The sequence below is a fragment of the Coregonus clupeaformis genome, chromosome 37 (genome assembly GCF_020615455.1).
Source record: "Coregonus clupeaformis isolate EN_2021a chromosome 37, ASM2061545v1, whole genome shotgun sequence".
Classification (NCBI taxonomy): domain Eukaryota; kingdom Metazoa; phylum Chordata; class Actinopteri; order Salmoniformes; family Salmonidae; genus Coregonus; species Coregonus clupeaformis.
The window spans coordinates 26,189,107-26,208,533 of record NC_059228.1 but is presented as its reverse complement, the minus strand read 5'-3'; the positions used below and the strand labels follow the sequence as shown (position 1 = coordinate 26,208,533).

The window sequence follows — 19,427 nt, the reverse complement described above, 5'->3', positions numbered from 1 at the left end:
GTGTGGCTGAAATAGCCAAATCCACTCATTTGAAGGGATGTCCACATACTTTTGCGTATATACAGTATAGTGGATATATGCACACACAGTGGTATTGACGTTTGCTCTAAGCAAGCCTTTCATTTGCTAGTTACTTTGACATTGAAGTCTATAACTCTATTACTGTGCCTATGTTTAGTCCTGAGGCTCTTATAATGATAACTGCCAAGGGGACAGTTTTGATACCCCCTTCTCGCTCTCTCTCTCATGCTAATTCAATAAAAGAGAAATTGAGTTTGTACTAGAGGACAATAACATGCACTGATATTGACCCCTACAAGGTAGAGAGTAGTGTGTGTCAGGGAAGGTTAAAAATATACGTTTCAGCTTTGATAATGATATAAAATAGTCTTGAGAATTCAGTTAGGTTACCCTCACCATTTACAAATTATGTTGTAGATTACAAATTGAGTTTGTGTTTCTGTCTGCCTGCCTGTCTGTGTCCCGCGCTTCTCGGGACCACTGCTCCCGAGTGGCGCAGTGGTCTGAGGCACTGCATCTCAGTGCTTGAGGCGTCACTACAGACCCCCTGGTTAGATTCCAGGCTGTATCACAACCGGCCGTGATTGGGAGTCCCATAGGGCGGCGCACAATTGGCCCAGTGTCGTTCGGGTTTGGCCGGTGTAAGCAGTCATTGTAAATAAGAATTTGTTCTTAACTGACTTGCCTAGTTAAATAAAGGTAAAATAAAAATAAATAAAAAAGAGAGCACGTGTGCGTTATCTGTTTGAGTGGGAGTGGCACACGTACAGTCGCACACACTAACTTCCTCCTACTTCCTGTAATTTGCTGTGGTGTGTTTATGTTTAAACCCAGCAGATCTGACATCATGCCTAAACAACTGGAGAGGCCTGATTAGCCCATTTCCCCCCAGGAACCTGCCCAAAACCACTGATAAAGGGTCAACTCATTTTCCATCCCATAATGGTTAATGTTAGAATTGGGGGTGGGACAGTCTGATCTTAGAGCAGGGCACTCTGTACCTCAATCCCCTAGGTCTAGGCAACATGACAAGCTCAATGTAGTTGAAAGTGGAGTTTACACGCACAACACACACACAGGAACCCCTTGGGGCATGTTTGAGAGGGTACAGTAGTGTCATCAGCTGTGGTTGCTCTCCTGCTCTCAGAAGTGCTTTCATAGAATGAATCCCAGACGGACAGGGTTTGATGTTGTTCTGCTACCATTGGCTTTCATCAGGCAGATCCATGCCTGTCTAATCACAACAGAATATTGGGTGCACCTGCTATCTATTTGACTGGCAGCTGGCACTCTCTTCTTGGCCATTAGAAACTACCCATATTCCTCAAGCGGGAAATTTCATCCCCCCATTTATTTGGTTATGATACTGAAATGAAACCTTCACTTTCAAGTAGGGCCGTGCCCGAAAAAAAAAAAAAAAAAATTATAATCTTGGTCGACCAGAGTCATCTGTTCTTTCGACCAATCGATTGGTCAAAATTAAAAAACGTGTATCTTTCCATATATAGACACACCCTATGTTAAAATAAAATCAACTGTATGTAGGCTACTGAGCTTGTCTGATGCTTTAAGCACTGCAATTAAAAATTAATACACACAAATTACTAAAGTGGGAGCCAGAGATCAATATAGCCTAACCAGAAGAAAAAAACCTGCGTTGCCCTATGGGACTCCCAATCACGGCCGGATTGTGATACAGCCGGGAATCAAACCAGGGTCCGTAGTGACGCGTCTAGCACTGAGAATGCAGTGCCTTAGACCGCTGCACCACTCGGGAGCCCGAGTTTGGGTTAATTATGGTTTCTTACTGAATAGGCATATCAATTGACTTTGCCTATTTGTCTTAGATCCTTTTCCTGTTCTTTGTTAAACAGCTGGGGTTATGCTGTGTTATTGTTGCTTAATAGTCTTATCAGGGTTTTATTGACCTGTGTTTGTTTCTCTGGCTGTGGTGTTAATGAATTTACATTTAAGTAATTTAGCAGATGCTCTTATCCAGGGCAACTTACAGTTTTGTGTCCATACATTTTCATACTGGTCCCCCTTTGCAATCGAACCCACAGCCCTGGCGTTGCAACTGCCATGCTCTACCAACTGAGCTACATGGGACGATGAATATTTATTACACTCTGGGGTACTCAACACCACTCTACATACTTTAGTATAACTTTCTCTTCTAGCGTTTGTATTAACTTCAACATTATTATAGGTAATATTGTATAAAAGAGAATAAGCATAATAGAAAATAGTTTTATGACATTGAGAAAAATAAATTGAATCTGTATGTGCTAGCTGTTGGCAACGGCCTTCCCATTACAACAAATGGGCAATATACTGGCCATACAGTATTAGGCAGTACAGTATCCCTTTACTACCCACACCTCCTCTCTATAATCTCTCACACTCCTCTCATCTAGGGTTGTGGCGGTTAGGACATTTTATCAGCTGGTTATTGTCATGCAAAAGCCTGCTGGTCTCATGGTAATATCTCAAGGCCTCCACACATACAAGCCGCTGATGCGCGCCTTTGGAACATCTACATTTAAAAAGTACAGTGGGGAAAAAAGTATTTAGTCAGCCACCAATTGTGCATGTTCTCCCACTTAAAAAGATGAGAGGCCTGTAATTTTCATCATAGGTACACGTCAACTATGACAGACAAATTGAGGGGAAAAAATCCAGAAAATCACATTGTAGGATTTTTAATGAATTTATTTGCAAATTATGGTGGAAAATAAGTATTTGGTCACCTACAAACAAGCAAGATTTCTGGCTCTCACAGAACTGTAACTTCTTCTTTAAGAGGCTCCTCTGTCCTCCACTCGTTACCTGTATTAATGGCACCTGTTTGAACTTGTTATCAGTATAAAAGACACCTGTCCACAACCTCAAACAGTCACACTCCAAACTCCACTATGGCCAAGACCAAAGAGCTGTCAAAGGACACCAGAAACAAAATTGTAGACCTGCACCAGGCTGGGAAGACTGAATCTGCAATAGGTAAGCAGCTTGGTTTGAAGAAATCAACTGTGGGAGCAATTATTAGGAAATGGAAGACATACAAGACCACTGATAATCTCCCTCGATCTGGGGCTCCACGCAAGATCTCACCCCGTGGGGTCAAAATGATCACAAGAACGGTGAGCAAAAATCCCAGAACCACACAGGGGGACCTAGTGAATGACCTGCAGAGAGCTGAGACCAAAGTAACAAAGCCTACCATCAGTAACACACTACGCCACCAGGGACTCAAATCCTGCAGTGCCAGACGTGTCCCCCTGCTTAAGCCAGTACATGTCCAGGCCCGTCTGAAGTTTGCTAGAGTGCATTTGGATGATCCATAAGAGGATTGGGAGAATGTCATATGGTCAGATGAAACCAAAATAGAACTTTTTGGTAAAAACTCAACTCGTCGTGTTTGGAGGACAAAGAATGCTGAGTTGCATCCAAAGAACACCATACCTACTGTGAAGCATGGGGGTGGAAACATCATGCTTTGGGGATGTTTTTCTGCAAAGGGACCAGGACGACTGATCCGTGTAAAGGAAAGAATAAATGGGGCCATGTATCGTGAGATTTTGAGTGAAAACCTCCTTCCATCAGCAAGGGCATTGAAGATGAAACATGGCTGGGTCTTTCAGCATGACAATGATCCCAAACACACCCCCCGGGCAACGAAGGAGTGGCTTCGTAAGAAGCATTTCAAGGTCCTGGAGTGGCCTAGCCAGTCTCCAGATCTCAACCCCATAGAAAATCTTTGGAGGGAGTTGAAAGTCTGTGTTGCCCAGCGACAGCCCCAAAACATCACTGCTCTAGAGGAGATCTGCATGGAGGAATGGGCCAAAATACCAGCAACAGTGTGTGTGAACCTTGTGAAGACTTACAGAAAACGTTTGACCTGTGTCATTGCCAACAAAGGGTATATAACAAAGTATTGAGAAACTTTTGTTGTTGACCAAATACTTATTTTCCACCATAATTTGCAAATAAATTCATTAAAAATCCTACAATGTGATTTTCTGGATATTTTTTTTTTCATTTTGTCTGTCATAGTTGACATGTACCTATGATGAAAATTACAGGCCTCTCATCTTTTTAAGTGGGAGAACTTGCACAATTGGTGGCTGACTAAATACTTTTTTCCCCCCACTGTATAATAAATCAATTTAATATTCACTATCACAATAAATCCATTATTAATTTAGTCAGGTGTAAAGAAACATTATGATGGGAAGAAAATGTATTTCAGAAGAATGGAATATGAGTTGGCCTACTGTATGTTATCTGGCTTTGCACCATGCCATAGGCTGAAGGCTTGTTCGTTTAGCAGACGATATGCTTATAAGTCCTGTGCCATTTATTTTATATTAAATTATTTTATAGTAAGAAGCATATAATTGAACTTGAATGAATAAAATAGAAAGGATATTTTTTCCATTTAAGTAGTGAGTGTGCATATGAAGTGGCTTTGTTGAGCATAAAATTCATTTGAAACATGTTCTATATGCTAGATGTAGAGTTAAATACCAACTTTAGTTGTGAATGATACAAACCTTTATATGTTTTGATTTCTAATACATTCTATGCGCTGCATGGTGCCACTATAGGTGATTTATAGAAAGTTGCAAAAAAAGGTTGCGCTCTGTTTCTTGCCTCAGGCTGCACAGCGGTTCTTGCATCAAGTGATCATATTTTCACCCACTAGACTATTCTCAATTGAATCTTGTCTTTACTAATATGTAAAATTAGTTTCGATTTCTAATGCCCCCAATGCAGGAACAGGGGCAGGGGAATAAGACATGTCATCTGTATGCACTCGAATAGCGAATGGAGGCCTCACGCTTTCCCGCCAGTCCGTTATTCAATGATGCTGGGTAGGCTACTTCGGTTTTATAGCGGAGCATGTGCTTAATTTGAGCAGCTGAGAAATAAATATAAGAACACTTATTTCACTCCAAGCATCAACCACTGTTTGAAGAGCATGCTCTCGCTGCGCGACAGGTGATATTCGTCCCAAAATCTGAATGCCATTGGCTCTTCAACCTGTTCCTGCAGCTACCCAGTGCTTAATTTGGGAAACGAAGTGAAATCTTTTTGGGAACATCGATAGTAACATGTTTTCGCAAAAAAACATATTCCACTAAACTGTTGACAGCCCCTCTATGTGATTGAGAAAGGAATAAAGGAGAGAGAGGAAGCGATAAAATAAATAAAAATGTGACTATTCAAATACAAATTCACTGTAATTGTACAATCAATGAACCAACAGCATCGCCTAGGGCTATACAGTGGGGAAAAAAAGTATTTAGTCAGCCACCAATTGTGCAAGTTCTCCCACTTAAAAAGATGAGAGAGGCCTGTAATTTTCATCATAGGTACACGTCAACTACGACAGACAAAATGAGAAAAAAAAATCTTGAAAATCACATTGTAGGATTTTTTATGAATTTATTTGCAAATTATGGTGGAAAATAAGTATTTGGTCAATAACAAAAGTTTCTCAATACTTTGTTATATACCCTTTGTTGGCAATGACACAGGTCAAACGTTTTCTGTAAGTCTTCACAAGGTTTTCACACACTGTTGCTGGTATTTTGGCCCATTCCTCCATGCAGATCTCCTCTAGAGCAGTGATGTTTTGGGGCTGTCGCTGGGCAACACTGACTTTCAACTCCCTCCAAAGATTTTCTATGGGTTTGAGATCTGGAGACTGGCTAGGCCACTCCAGGACCTTGAAATGCTTCTTACGAAGCCACTCCTTCGTTGCCCGGGCAGTGTGTTTGGGATCATTGTCATGCTGAAAGACCCAGCTACGTTTCATCTTCAATGCCCTTGCTGATGGAAGGAGGTTTTCACTCAAAATCTCACGATACATGGCCCCATTCATTCTTTCCTTTACACGGATCAGTCGTCCTGGTCCCTTTGCAGAAAAACAGCCCCAAAGCATGATGTTTTCACCCCCATGCTTCACAGTAGGTATGGTGTTCTTTGGATGCAACTCAGCATTCTTTGTCCTCCAAACACGACGAGTTGAGTTTTTACCAAAAAGTTATATTTTGGTTTCATCTGACCATATGACATTCTCCCAATCCTCTTCTGGATCATCCAAATGCACTCTAGCAAACTTCAGACGGGCCTGGACATGTACTGGCTTAAGCAGGGGGACACGTCTGGCACTGCAGGATTTGAGTCCATGGCGGCGTAGTGTGTTACTGATGGTAGGCTTTGTTACTTTGGTCCCAGCTCTCTGCAGGTCATTCACTAGTTCCCCCGTGTGGTTCTGGGATTTTTGCTCACCATTCTTGTGATCATTTTGACCCCACGGGGTGAGATCTTGCGTGGAGCCCCAGATCGAGGGAGATTATCAGTGGTCTTGTATGTCTTCCATTTCCTAATAATTGCTCCCACAGTTGATTTCTTCAAACCAAGCTGCTTACCTATTGCAGATTCAGTCTTCCCAGCCTGGTGCAGGTCTACAATTTTGTTTCTGGTGTCCTTTGACAGCTCTTTGGTCTTGGCCATAGTGGAGTTTGGAGTGTGACTGTTTGAGGTTGTGGACAGGTGTCTTTTATACTGATAACAAGTTCAAACAGGTGCCATTAATACAGGTAACGAGTGGAGGACAGAGGAGCCTCTTAAAGAAGAAGTTACAGGTCTGTGAGAGCCAGAAATCTTGCTTGTTTGTAGGTGACCAAATACTTATTTTCCACCATAATTTGCAAATAAATTCATTAAAAATCCTACAATGTGATTTTCTGGATTTTTTTTTTCTCAATTTGTCTGTCATAGTTGACGTGTACCTATGATGAAAATTACAGGCCTCTCTCATCTTTTTAAGTGGGAGAACTTGCACAATTGGTGGCTGACTAAATACTTTTTTTCCCCACTGTACGTTCTCTCCCAGACTCATTGATAGACATTTTGGAGCATAGTGTAAGGTCCATCCAGTATGCATAATAATACAGTCCACACTCAAAGGCGATTACTAGAATTTGTTTATTTTTGGAGTATAGGCTAGACCCATTATCTACCTAAGACATCTTAACTCAGTTTTGTTGTATGTTTTTCTGCCATGTGTAATATGTGGTAGGCTATGTATTGTATAATGGCACAATCATAATTTTAATTCAGGTATAATTTTTTTCCAGGCTCATAAGTCTATGCATGAGCTCTAATATGCTTATGGGTGTTTTGAATTAAACTTCACCTTAGAAAGCGCTGTCCATTTTGCAGTGTTAGGCTTTGAAACAACATCCGCAACGACCATGGTTTACTCTGTTTCAACCTGCTGTTGAACTTATTTTTTTCAAATTGATCATCATAGTGAGGTGAGTTTTAAAAGCATGATACTGTTTTGTTGATAAGTGTTTGATGGGATTTTCAAATGCATTTGCATTGTTGTCAGTGGTTAGAGGGACAATCGAGCCCTGAGTACCACCAGGCCATTAGGACCTGATGGTCGTTAGCATGTTGGGTACTACCAAAGCATGTCCAGAGTGCATAAAAGGAGATTACCACAACTCAACAGTCACATTACATTTTACTGTGGTCATGACTCATGACTGCCGGTGTGGCGGTAATACGGTCACCGCAACAGCCCTACTCTCCTGTCTCTTATGATGTATTCAGAAGTATTTTATATGCAAGATATTTTGTGTGAAATGAATGAATGAAGGGAGGGAGAGATGGAGGGAGGTGGATGAAAGTCAGGAGCAGACACAGCAAAGTACCAACTCATCCAGTGTAGGCTGAGGGAGAGCCAAATGGCAGGTCTGTCTGGATATGGTTTTACCATATGTCACAACCTCAATATTTTGATCATCTCTCTCGCTCTCTTTCGTGTTCTCTCTCTCATCTCCTCTCTTTCGTTATTTCTCTCTTGTTTCTCTCTCTCGCTCTCCTAACATTAATAGGGTCCCTTGGATTGTCCTACATTCCTTGAAAGAGCGAATGATGTCAGCTGCTGCATCTATTTCTGGGTGATTTTTCTTGTCTTGCTGGGATTTAAAGCATATTTGCCCTCCTGTAAAAAAGAAAAGAAAATCTTATTCATTGAAACTCTCCATATTGAAGCGTCAAAGAACTATATGCTAGTCTTACATGATTTGTTGCCCCACTACAACCAAGCGGCCGCCGGCCATAAAACACTCATGTGTCTGTGTCACTGTTATTTGAGCCCTTGCAGAGCAGATCTGACCAACCTCTTCTGCAAAGCTAAAGCTTCTACTCTGCTAGATCAGTTGAATGATCCACACACACTGTAGTCCAGCGGTATATAACGGAGTGGAGTGCTGGCTCGGGGTTGATGTTTCCCTATTAGGCACAAATCTGGGATCAGCATTTGGCACAGATTTAGGACCAGAACAAATAAAACAACTAAAAAATATATAGCTGCAAAGGGCCATGGCAGGTTTCAAGCTTTGGCCCCATAGCGCAACCATCAAACATCTTCACCAGAACCGCTGGACCAATCAGCATCAACTTTGGTATATTGCATCTATGGATTGTACGTCTTTAAACGCAATACAACATGGCCGCCACAAGCCAATTATTTTGTATGATTGTATTTTCATGTCCAACAGCGCCACCATGCGGCCAAACTGACCAAAACTCTACAGGTTAGCTAGAGCATGTGTGCCAAATTGTATCACTCCGAGTCAAACAGATCAAGAGATATAAACATGTGTCCATGATAGGCCACCTTGTGGTCAATCTGAATGTGCTTGGAAATGTTGAGTCTTGACAGTGTTTGGAACATGTGTATCAAGTTTATTTTACAATACAAATATCCGTGTGTGATTTATTTGCATATATTATATTTATGTGCCAGACCACACCAACATTAATGTTTATTGGGAATGTTTGAGAGGCTACCCTGGAAAATATTGTGTTGAGACATTGGTCCATAGATGCTATATATCAAGGTTCGTGCAGATTGTTCATTTGGTGCCAGAGTAGTAGCGGTTTTAAGTGTTTTTCACAAATTTCTAAATGGCGGAAGATTCTTCATGGCGGACCTTATGGGGACTTGAGACACATTTTGTTCCTTGTGAGGAGAGGGACTTATGTACCAAATTTCATGACTCTAGGTACAATGGGGTGAGGGGTGTGACCTTTCAAAGTTAGCATTTTCAATTGCTTGTTATAGTGCCACAATCTGGCCAATTGACATGGCATTGCATGAGAGGGTGTGGCCCATGGGCTTTTACCATCACACCAAGTTGCACCCTGCTAGGACTTAACATCTCACAGGAATTTGCTATATCTGCAGAGAACTGGAATAATAACACCAACAAATACAATAGGGTTTCATCCAGATTTTCTGCTTGAACCCCTAACAATTCTGTATTTATGAACTTCATTAGGGGAGCTGTCCCTTTGAGGTGAAAGTTTGTGAATGATTTATTTGTCATTCTTAAACCTTTCCCTTTATCTGGGGTGGTCCTTTAGAGGGTGTAGCGTGAACCACTGTGACCCTTTCATTTAGGGTAGCTCAATTGGTAGAGCATGGCGCTTGTAACGCCAGGGTAGTGGGTTCGATCCCCAGGACCACCCATACGTAAAAATGTATGCACACATGACTGTAAGTCGCTTTGGATAAAAGCGTCTGCTAAAATGGCATATTATTATTATATTATATTATTATTATTATTAACCCCCCATCACCCTACTGTTGTAAGCCAAGCATGATCTATGGCTTATTACTTAATTATTCTATAAAGTGTCCATTTGCATCCGTATTTAACCAAGCTACTTCTTAGGTCTGGACCACCTAGATTGTCTGCATTATCGGCAGTGATTTTGGTTTCTTAGACCTGAGCATTTAAAGAAAGGCTAGAAGAGAACAGTTTATGGTTAGAACGGACTCTTAGAAGTATGACTGCTAGGGCTGTGACGATACCAGTATCGCAATATTTTTTCCATGGCAAAAATGAAGACAAAGCAGACCTAACTCTTTGGTCCTTTAAAAACCTGCTGTATGTAAAATATTGTGTGCTATAGCTTGGAAAATAAATACATGTGACTCTGGATGGCAACATAAAGATGTTTGTTTCCAACATTAGGGCTGTTTAACTAAAGAAGTTAAATCTGCTTCGTGTTTTGTTCCCTTGCCACAATACTAACAAGTATCGCGATACTGGTATCATCCAGGCCCTACTGGCTACCTAGTTAGGACAATGTCCGTGTTCTAAAAAGACAGGATAAGTGAATGCAATGTAGTTGATGCCTTTTTGAAATCTGCTCTAACCTTTCTGGTGCTCTCACATCAAGCGACAAGGAGAGGAATCCACTTTAGACCATTGAGATGCAGTGATGTATGTGGAGCCCACCGATACTGTAGCCTGACTTTATTTTCACTGAGAGTGCTGTAGCTGCACTGCCCTCAGCCTTTCTGCCTGGGTGATCTGAATGGCCCAATGTCCCTAATGTAGCCCTCCTATGCATGGCTGGGCGGCGTATTCTTTACTGTGGTAAAATGAATAGTATACTGTTTCTACATCACTCTTGTAGTCTAACCAAGGGGCATGAACTGAAGAACAAACTTGACCCTACTGGCAAACCATCTCTTTGTAAGACGGAGAGGCCGCAATGAGGCAGCGTTGTCATTAGTTCAAGCTGGAGGTAACTACTGATCTAGAATCAGATACCAGTCCCAAATCCTAACCATCAAAACATCTGACAGTGGCTACAGTATTTCTACACTTCAAAGCGCTCTGCTGCTAGTTAACATTAGCAGGCCATCAGCAGGGGAAAATGCTAGGTACTCTACTCCGGTTTCCATGTGGATACAGAGGAACGAGGGCACAGACAGTAGGGCCCTATAAAATCAGTTATATATTTTGCCTGATTCCTTTTTGTCTTTTCCAAAATTCATTTTTCTGTTTGGTTTTTCCAGGTTTCTGTTTTTGCTAGTTTCAAGTTTTTGATCTCAAAATCACTATTTATTTATAGAAAAACAACAACGATGCTTAAACCACATCAGGAGACATTTGAGGTTTTTGAAAAATCTTAAGAAATTTTGAATTTTGGGTGTAGTTGCACTTTAATTCACCAGCCAGAGACCATTATTTGGTTAGCTATGTTTCTCTAGTGCTCATGTGATTGCAGAGTTTGCAAACCAAATGGCTACTGGATTATTGCAAATAATCATGATATAATCCTGCCATGTAGTTAACATTTAATTTAGAAGGTTTTTGGGAAAGGCTTTCCATCTACCAGAAGACGGTTATCATTACATTAGCATCATTGCTGACGGCTACACAAAGTGGTAGACAAAAACGCACACACAGATGGGCATTCCTGTGCCGTTGCCTCATCAGAAAGTTGAAGGAAAATACAAATCACTGATGCATTTTATTCATGTCATATGATAATCTTGGGCAAATTAAAGCATTTTCTAATAAATTCAATACATTTAGTTGATTTCCTGCTAAGTTAAATACATTTTGGAATATTGTTGAATTCCGTTTTAATGTCTGGATTCCGTGATTTCGTCGGTGTTCTCCGCAACACGGATTTTAAAGGGCCCTAAGACAGTATGTTGCTATCAGTGGCACGCAGGCAGGTGCAAGGCTTTAGATGCCTATCACTGAGAGGTAGATATGCAGCTCTGATAGCCTTGAAGGTGTCACTGTCTTACAATATCTATTGTGTTTTTAGGATAACTATTTTTGCCATGTGTCTTATGCCTCAGTGGGCATCTCTAGCCTTCATTAACTCTGATCATAACATTTGTGAAGTTGTTTATGTGAGCAGTAAACATTACAGTATGGTGAGATGAAAATGTTAAAGGATGTCCTCATGCTAATATCCCATGTTTGTCTCTTCTCTCTGTCCTCCAGATGTTCCTGACAGTGTACCTCAGTAACAATGACCAGCATTTTACAGAGGTGCCCGTTACCCCAGAGACACTGTGCCGGGACGTGGTGGAGCTATGTAAGGAGCCCGGAGAGACTGAATGCCATCTGGCTGAGATGTGGCGCGGATCTGGTGAGCCTCCTCCCCCTTTACGCCTGTATACGCCTGACAACTAACACCCCTATGCCTGTCGTTTAGGCACCTGGACTAGTAACAATACCTATGATCTAGTGGTTATTTGGGAAAAACACATCTTGTCTTATAAACAAACCCCAAGATGATATAGAACATAGGGAGAGTTTTGAGAGAACATCCTATTTTCGAAAGAACACAGAATAAAAGTGGGCTGGCTGTGTGCCAACTGGCCAGACTTGATGCTTCCTCTGAGGAGCTGGTCTTTATCTGTGTTGTCTCTGATGCTAACAAGCTGGGTGTATTATCTTAGTAGCCCACCACACAGATAACACATCTCTCACAAGTCTCTCAAGTGGAGAAATAAGACTTCAGCCTTGCACAATCCCCATTGCCGCTCTCCAAGCATTCTTAGAACTCAAGTACCTGGGGTTAGAAGTGGACCGTTTCCATGGTTGTGTGTGGTTGCCATGAGAGACTGGGTGCCTGTGTTCCGGCTGGTGTGCCTCTGTGTCCTTGAGGGGAATATTTTTACAAGTACTGAAGGGGAACCAGATGAATCTTGCACCTCTTTTTACAAATATGTTTTATTCTTTAGGTTTAGCTAATTCCAACAAGAAAAAACAGGCCCTGTGTGTGTTAATACTGTTCCTTTTTTGTTATAAGTGAAGGCATGAGCGAAGTGGTTGTAACATTTTAAATACATTGGTGCACTAATCAACCATGTGTTTAGTACTTCCGTGTAATGAAGAGAAGACAAATGATGTTGTTTAGAGGTTTGAGTGGTTAGGCCTGTTGGATCAGCGCCAGGTCAGCTGAAAACATGAACAACATATCATTGTCCTTCCCTGAGGCAGCACCTCTCAGGAAGATGAAGTAAAAACAGAAGTCTTGATTTAAATGCATCTCCTCAGAATGTAGACTAGCCTAGTCCAGGCAGTCATTGTGGTCTGACCGGATTAACAAACCTTGTCATTAACAACACGTCATACGACACACACCTTGAGTGCTTTTCCTCTGAGACAAAATGGCTGTTTACATTTATGTTTGTAACTCCAATGTAGGCTTTGGATGCTGGATTAGCAGTCCCATGCGTGTGTTTTTTCATTCTTGCTGTGCTTGTCACTTTAGTCCATGCATGTAAAACGCATTAATACTGATAGACGGGTTCAAACTAATGTTATAGGGGGTGACAATGTCAATATTTCCAAGGCCTGGGGGGTGCACTGCTTCCCCAAGCACCACTAACTCTGTTCTCTAACCTTTTAACCTGTGTGTGTGTGTTCTCTAGTCTAACTCCTTCTTCCCCCCCCCCCCATCAGAGCGACCTGTAGGAGATGGGGAGCGGATGCTGGACGTGCTCCAGCGTTGGGGGCAGCACAGAGCAGAGGTGCGCTTCTTCCTGCGTCATGACCGAGCGCCCAGCAGAGAATCTGGTGAGTTCCCAATGACCTGACAGGACAAAGTGCATACAGAAGAACACAAGCACGCCACACAACACACACATACATTTCAAATGTATTTCAATTGACTGATTTCCTCATATGAACTGTAACTCAGTAAAATCGTTGAAATTGTTGCATGTTGCGTTTATATTTTTGTCAGTAACTATATATACATACATACATACATACATACAACAGATAGTGTAAAGACAATCTCAGACACAGCTCTGTAATCAATTACATAACAAGTTGTTAGAAAGTAAGTAGAAACCCAGACGGCCCTCCCTCCCCACCGGACAGGGATTGGGCAACAGAAGCCTAAGACCCCCTTGATCCTCGTATGCCTCTGGATTTCTAATACAATGCTTCAAATTCCAGACAACCCTTATTTAGCATAATGCTCTAGGGCTGTCACTGTGAAGGGGTGTTCAAATCACATCCCAAGAAGATTGTTACTACTTTATTTTTCTTCAGGGACATAAAAACTAGAATTGTTGTCCACAAGGTTGTGTGGATCCTCTGTCCCTAGTTGCGTAATTCCTAAGCCCTCTACCACTCACTGCTTGTGTCTGGCTCTGGGATTAGATGGCCGTTTTCCTTTCTGGCCATCTTAGCCTGCACTTGTTTTCCCGCAAAGTTAGCTTGTTTGTACTTAGGCCATGTCTTCGTAGTTAGTAGCCTTTTGATGGCCTAGGATTGGTTAACTTAGCATTGTGTTATTTCCCACAGAGTTAGTTAGCCTTGTGATACAATTAACTAGCTAAGCATTGTGTTCTGTCCCATAGGAGAGAAAAAGATAAGCTATCCATCTCTATTTACTTTCTTCTTTCTCATGAAGCTTAGCTAGCTACCCATATAGATAGCTATTTCCCCCATTACGTTATAGTGCTAGGAATTGCCAGGGACCTCACGATACGATGATATCGCGATACTTAGGTGCCGATACGATATTTATTGCAATGTATTGCAATTGGTATTGCAATTTGATGTTCCAAACATATTGCTCATTATGTGTCTGCTGCAAAGAGACAAGGGAGAGCATGTGAAAATGAGTTTATTCATATATACAATGAGTGTACAAAACATTAGGAATACCTTCCTAATATTGAGTTGCACCCCATTTTCCCTCAGAACAGCTTCCATTCATCAGGGCATGGACTCTACAAGGTGTCAAGCATTCCACAGGGATGCTGGCCCATGTTGACTCCAATGATTCCCACAGTTGTGTCAAGTTGGATGGATGTCCTTTGGGTGGTGGACCATTATTGATGCACACGGGAAACTGTTGAGCGTGAAAAACCCAGCAGTGTTGCAGTTCTTGACACACTCAAACCGGTGCACCTGGCACCTACTACCATGCACCTGGCACCTACTACCATACCCTGTTCAAAGGCACTTAAATATTTGGTCTTGCCCATTCACCCTCTGAATAGTACATATACACAATCCATGTCTCAATTGTCTCAGGGCTTAAAAATCCTTCTTTAACCTGTCTCCTCCCTGTCATCTACACTGATTTTGAAGTGGATTTAACAAGTGACATCAATAAGGGATCATAGCTTTCATAGGGAAGATGTCAAAATTATTAAATAACACATTAAACAAATCAAAATATATTCTAATAGCCACCCTTTGCCTTGATGACAGCTTTGCACACTCTTGGCACTCTCTCAACCAGCTTCACCTGGAATGCTTTTCCAACAGTCTTGAAGGAGTTCACATATGCTGAGCACTTGTTGGCTGCTTTCCCTTCACTCTGCAGTCCAACTCATCCCAAACCATCTCAATTTGGTTGAGGTTGGGGGATTGTGGAGGCCAGGTCATCTGATGCAGCACTCCATCACTCTCCTTCTTGGTAAAATAGCCCTTATACAGCCTGGAGGTGTGTTGGGTCATTGTCCTGTTGAAAAACAAATGATTGTCCCACTAAGCCCAAACCAGATAGGATGGCGTATCGCTGTAGAATACTGTGGTAGCGATGCTGGTTAAGTGTGCCTTGAATTCGAAATAAATCACAGACAGTTTCACCAGCAAAGCACAATAACACCTCCTCCACCATGCTTTACGGTGGAAATACACATGCGGAGATCATCCGTTCACCCACATCGCGTCTCACAAAGACACGGCGGTTGGAACCAAAAATCTCCAATTTGGACTCTCAATTATGTTGAGGTCGGGGGATTGTGGAGGCCAGGTCATCTGATGCAGCACTCCATCACTCTCCTTCTTGGTAAAATATCCCTTACACAGCCTGGAGGTGTGTTGGGTCATTGACCTGTTGAAAAACAAATGATAGTCCCACTAAGCCCAAACCAGATGGGATGGCATATCGCTGTAGAATGCTGTCGTAGCCATGCTGGTTAAGTGTGCCTTGAATTCTAAATAAATCACAGACAGTGTCACCAGCAAAGCACCCCCAAACCATAACACCTCCACTCCCATGCTTTATGGTGGGAACTACACATGCGGAGGTCATCCGTTCACCCACACCGCGTCTCACAAAGACATGGCGGTTGGAACCAAAAATCACCAATTTGGAATCAAGACCAAAGGATACATTTCCACCGGTCTAATGTCTATTGCTCGTGTTTCTTGGCCCAAGCAAGTCTCTTCTTATTATTGGTGTACTTTAGTAGTGGTTTCTTTGCTGCAAAGAAACCACTAAAGGACACCAATAGGAAGAAGAGATACGCCATCCCATCTGGTTTGGGCTTAGTGGGACTATCATTTGTTTTTCAACAGGACAATGACCCAACACACCTCAATTAGCCTATCAGAAGCTTCTAAAGCCATGACATCATTTTCTGAAATTTTCCAAGCTGTTTAAAGGCACAGTCAACTTAGTGTATGTAAACTTCTGACCCACTGGAATTGTGATACCGTGAAATAATCTGTCTGTAAACAATTGTTGGAAAAATGACGTGTGTCATGCACAAAGTAGATGTCCTAACCGACTTGCCAAAACTATAGTTTGTTAACAAGAAATGTGTGGAGTGGTTGAAAAACAAGTTTTAATGACTCCAACCTAAGTGTATGTAAACTTCCGACTTCAACTGCATATAAAACACTTTTTTGGTTACTACATGATTCCATATTTGTTATTTCATAGTTTTGATGTCTTCACTATTATTTTACAATGTAAAAAATAGTAAAAACAAAGAAAAACCCTTGAATGATTAGGTGCGTCCAAACTTTTGGCTGGTACTGTATATATATTTATTTGTTTGTTATTTTTACAAATTGATACTTGGAGTCAAAGTATTGATATAATATTGTCCTAAAATAATATTGCGATATGTAACTATCAAATAATAGTTCTCCCCCATCACTATTAAGTTAGCTAAGTAGGCTATTCAATTAATTTGTCATAGCATTAGCTTATAGGCTAATTATTTATTCAGCGTTAGCTCAGCATGTTCTTGTGTCCCTGAGTAGTCCCCAGTCCTAGCCCATGTTTGTAGCAGATGTTGTCCAAAACTATTATGTAAGTTGCTTGGTCACTGGCCGGTGCTCGAGGGATGAAATCAGTTCCATTGGCTCTCTAAGACACCCCCGACACAAATACACACAGACACAAATACACACACACACACACAGTCAATGATCAGCCCTTCAGAGACCCAGGGTACTGTAGTAAATCCTGAGATTATGACCGTTCTCTGGGCGACACTGATCTCTTTGTGCTGGCTGAGTGGCTTAGCTCGTCGCTAACGCTAGTCAGTCTGTGTTTGTGTAACCTGCTTGTGACTCCTCCCCTCCAGTTGAAGGATCCTATTGCAGAACGTGTGCGTGTGTGTGTACTGTATGTGGTGTGTGTGTCAGTGTGTGGTATATAAGGGAGAGCGTGAGAGATGTTTCCTTCGCTCATATCAGCTGTTGTTCCAATGAACACTTTGCGTGAGTTTCTCATAGTTTCCTAACAGGATTGGTGGCTTTTAATGTTAGTCAGGAAAACTTTTGCTGCTTTACTCTTCTCTCTGACAGTTTTTGACTGAGGTTTTGGATGTGTGTTTCAGGTGGCTCACGAGGATCAGACTCCAAGAGGAACGGAGTGAAGAGCACCTCGGATAGACGGATGGAGAATGGGGTGAGTTCAGAAACCATTGACTTTAGACAAACGTTTGCTTGGTGACCTTTTGAAATCCTGTTTTTCATTAATTCACGCCTGTACATTTCCTGTCCTATGAGTCATTGGATTAGTCAATTAATCAAACATTAACTTTCCCTCTGAATTGTTTTGACTCATTGATGGAGCTCTTTTTAACTTTTTTTACCATTTCCTCTGCTGCTCTTTGAATGCTGCTATTAGTTTTCAAACGTTTAAACCTGTAACATCTATAGCTTCCAAAGAGAAGGAGGAGGAGAGAGGGGAACAACGAGTTCAGTTACTCCTGTGTCACCAATGACGCAAAAAAACGTCCCCATATTTGAACATGACCGTGTGCTATTTACCCACATGCAGAGACTGTACTTGTCCTACTTAGCTTCAGGCCTGTCTTGACACAGATGCAAAACACACAACATTTGCCTTGGAGTGACAGATGAGGTGTTAGTATATGTACAATGTGTGTGTGTCTTACTTTGCCAATTGTTTTTTGTTTGTGTGTGTGTGTGTGTGTGTGTATAACTGACCGTCTCTCTCCTTGTTGTACCATGTGCAGGTGTCGGCTCCGCGGATGGACATGACTCTGGCTGAGCTGCAGGAGATGGCTGCCAGACAGCAGCAGCAGATAGACGCACAGCAACAACTCCTCGCCTCCAAGGTAACAAGGGAGGGTAGAAAGATAGAGAAGGGCAGGGGGGGGGTTGGAAAGGAGGAGATGGGACATGGAGGAAGAAAGAAAGCGAGGGTGAGTGGGGATGGGATGAAAGAGGGAGGGAGATGCTTAGAGCGAGAGAAAGTGAGAGGAAGATGAAAGAGGGGCGGGTAAAGTCATGGAAATAAATGGAGAGGATGAAAAACAGATGAGGGGGGGCGAGAGAGGAGAAGATAAAAGGACAAAGTGATGGAGAAAAGTGGAAGCAAGGAGCACAGAAGGTGAGATATCAGGGAGAAAAAAAAGGTTTTATTGAGTAGGAAGCGATTGCGAGATAACCCTTTTGATGTAGTGGTCTTGAGCAGGTGGCTTGAGGGAGAAGGGAACACACAGGTAGTGCTTAGCGATTAACCGAAATGTCAGTTATTTTTCGTTTTTTAAACAGCTAATTGGCCGACGTTGGTTCAATTATTTGAATTCCATTTAGTTCGTTTTTCTTCTGTGAGCTCAATGCGCACATCACACAGTTTCTCTAGAGATAAATCAGATCCAGCCTGAACTGTGTGATGTAGTAGGGAGTTACAGTTTCCAACAGGCAAATATTCTACACAGTTTAGTGCAGAAAACGTGGTAATTAACTATACTGAACAAAAATATAAGCGCAACAATTTCTAAGATTTTACAGAGTTACAGTTCATAAACTCAGCAAAAAAAGAAACGTCCTCTTACTGTCAACTGCGCTTATTTTCAGCAAACTTAACATGTGTAAATATTTGTATGAACATAACAAGATTCAACAACTGAGACATAAACTGAAGAAGTTCCACAGACATGTGACTAACAGAAATTGAATAATGTGTCCCTGAACAAAGGGGGGGTCAAAATCAAAAGTAACAGTCAGTATCTGGTGTGGCCACCAGCTGCATTAAGTACTGCAGTGCATCTCCTCCTCATGGACTGCACCAGATTTGCCAGTTCTTGCTGTGTGATGTTACCCCACTCTTCCACCAAGGCACCTGCAAGTTCCCGGACATTTCTGGGGGGAATGGCCCTAGCCCTCACCCTCCGATCCAACAGGTCCCAGAAGTGCTCAATGGGATTGAGATTCGGGCTCTTCGCTGGCCATGGCAGAACACTGACATTCCTGTCTTGCAGGAAATCACGCACAGTACAAGCAGTATGGCTGGTAGCATTGTCATGCTGGAGGGTCATG

At 42.0% G+C, this 19,427-nt stretch overlaps 1 protein-coding gene across 3 annotated transcripts in view; it reads left to right on the top strand.

The window, feature by feature from the left end:
* Window positions 1-19,427, top strand: part of LOC121553584 (apoptosis-stimulating of p53 protein 2-like) — a 49,684-nt gene that overhangs the window by 5,836 nt on the left and 24,421 nt on the right. For 2 of the 3 annotated variants that reach the window (XM_045211589.1, XM_041866818.2), the window contains exons 2-5: window positions 11,865-12,012; window positions 13,335-13,448; window positions 17,474-17,544; window positions 18,119-18,220. In XM_045211589.1, coding sequence (XP_045067524.1) covers window positions 11,865-12,012; window positions 13,335-13,448; window positions 17,474-17,544; window positions 18,119-18,220 — 435 coding nt within the window. Of the gene's footprint in view, window positions 1-11,864; window positions 12,013-13,334; window positions 13,449-17,182; window positions 17,355-17,473; window positions 17,545-18,118; window positions 18,221-19,427 lie in introns of those variants that run through there. The other variant, XM_045211590.1, reaches the window with a different exon arrangement.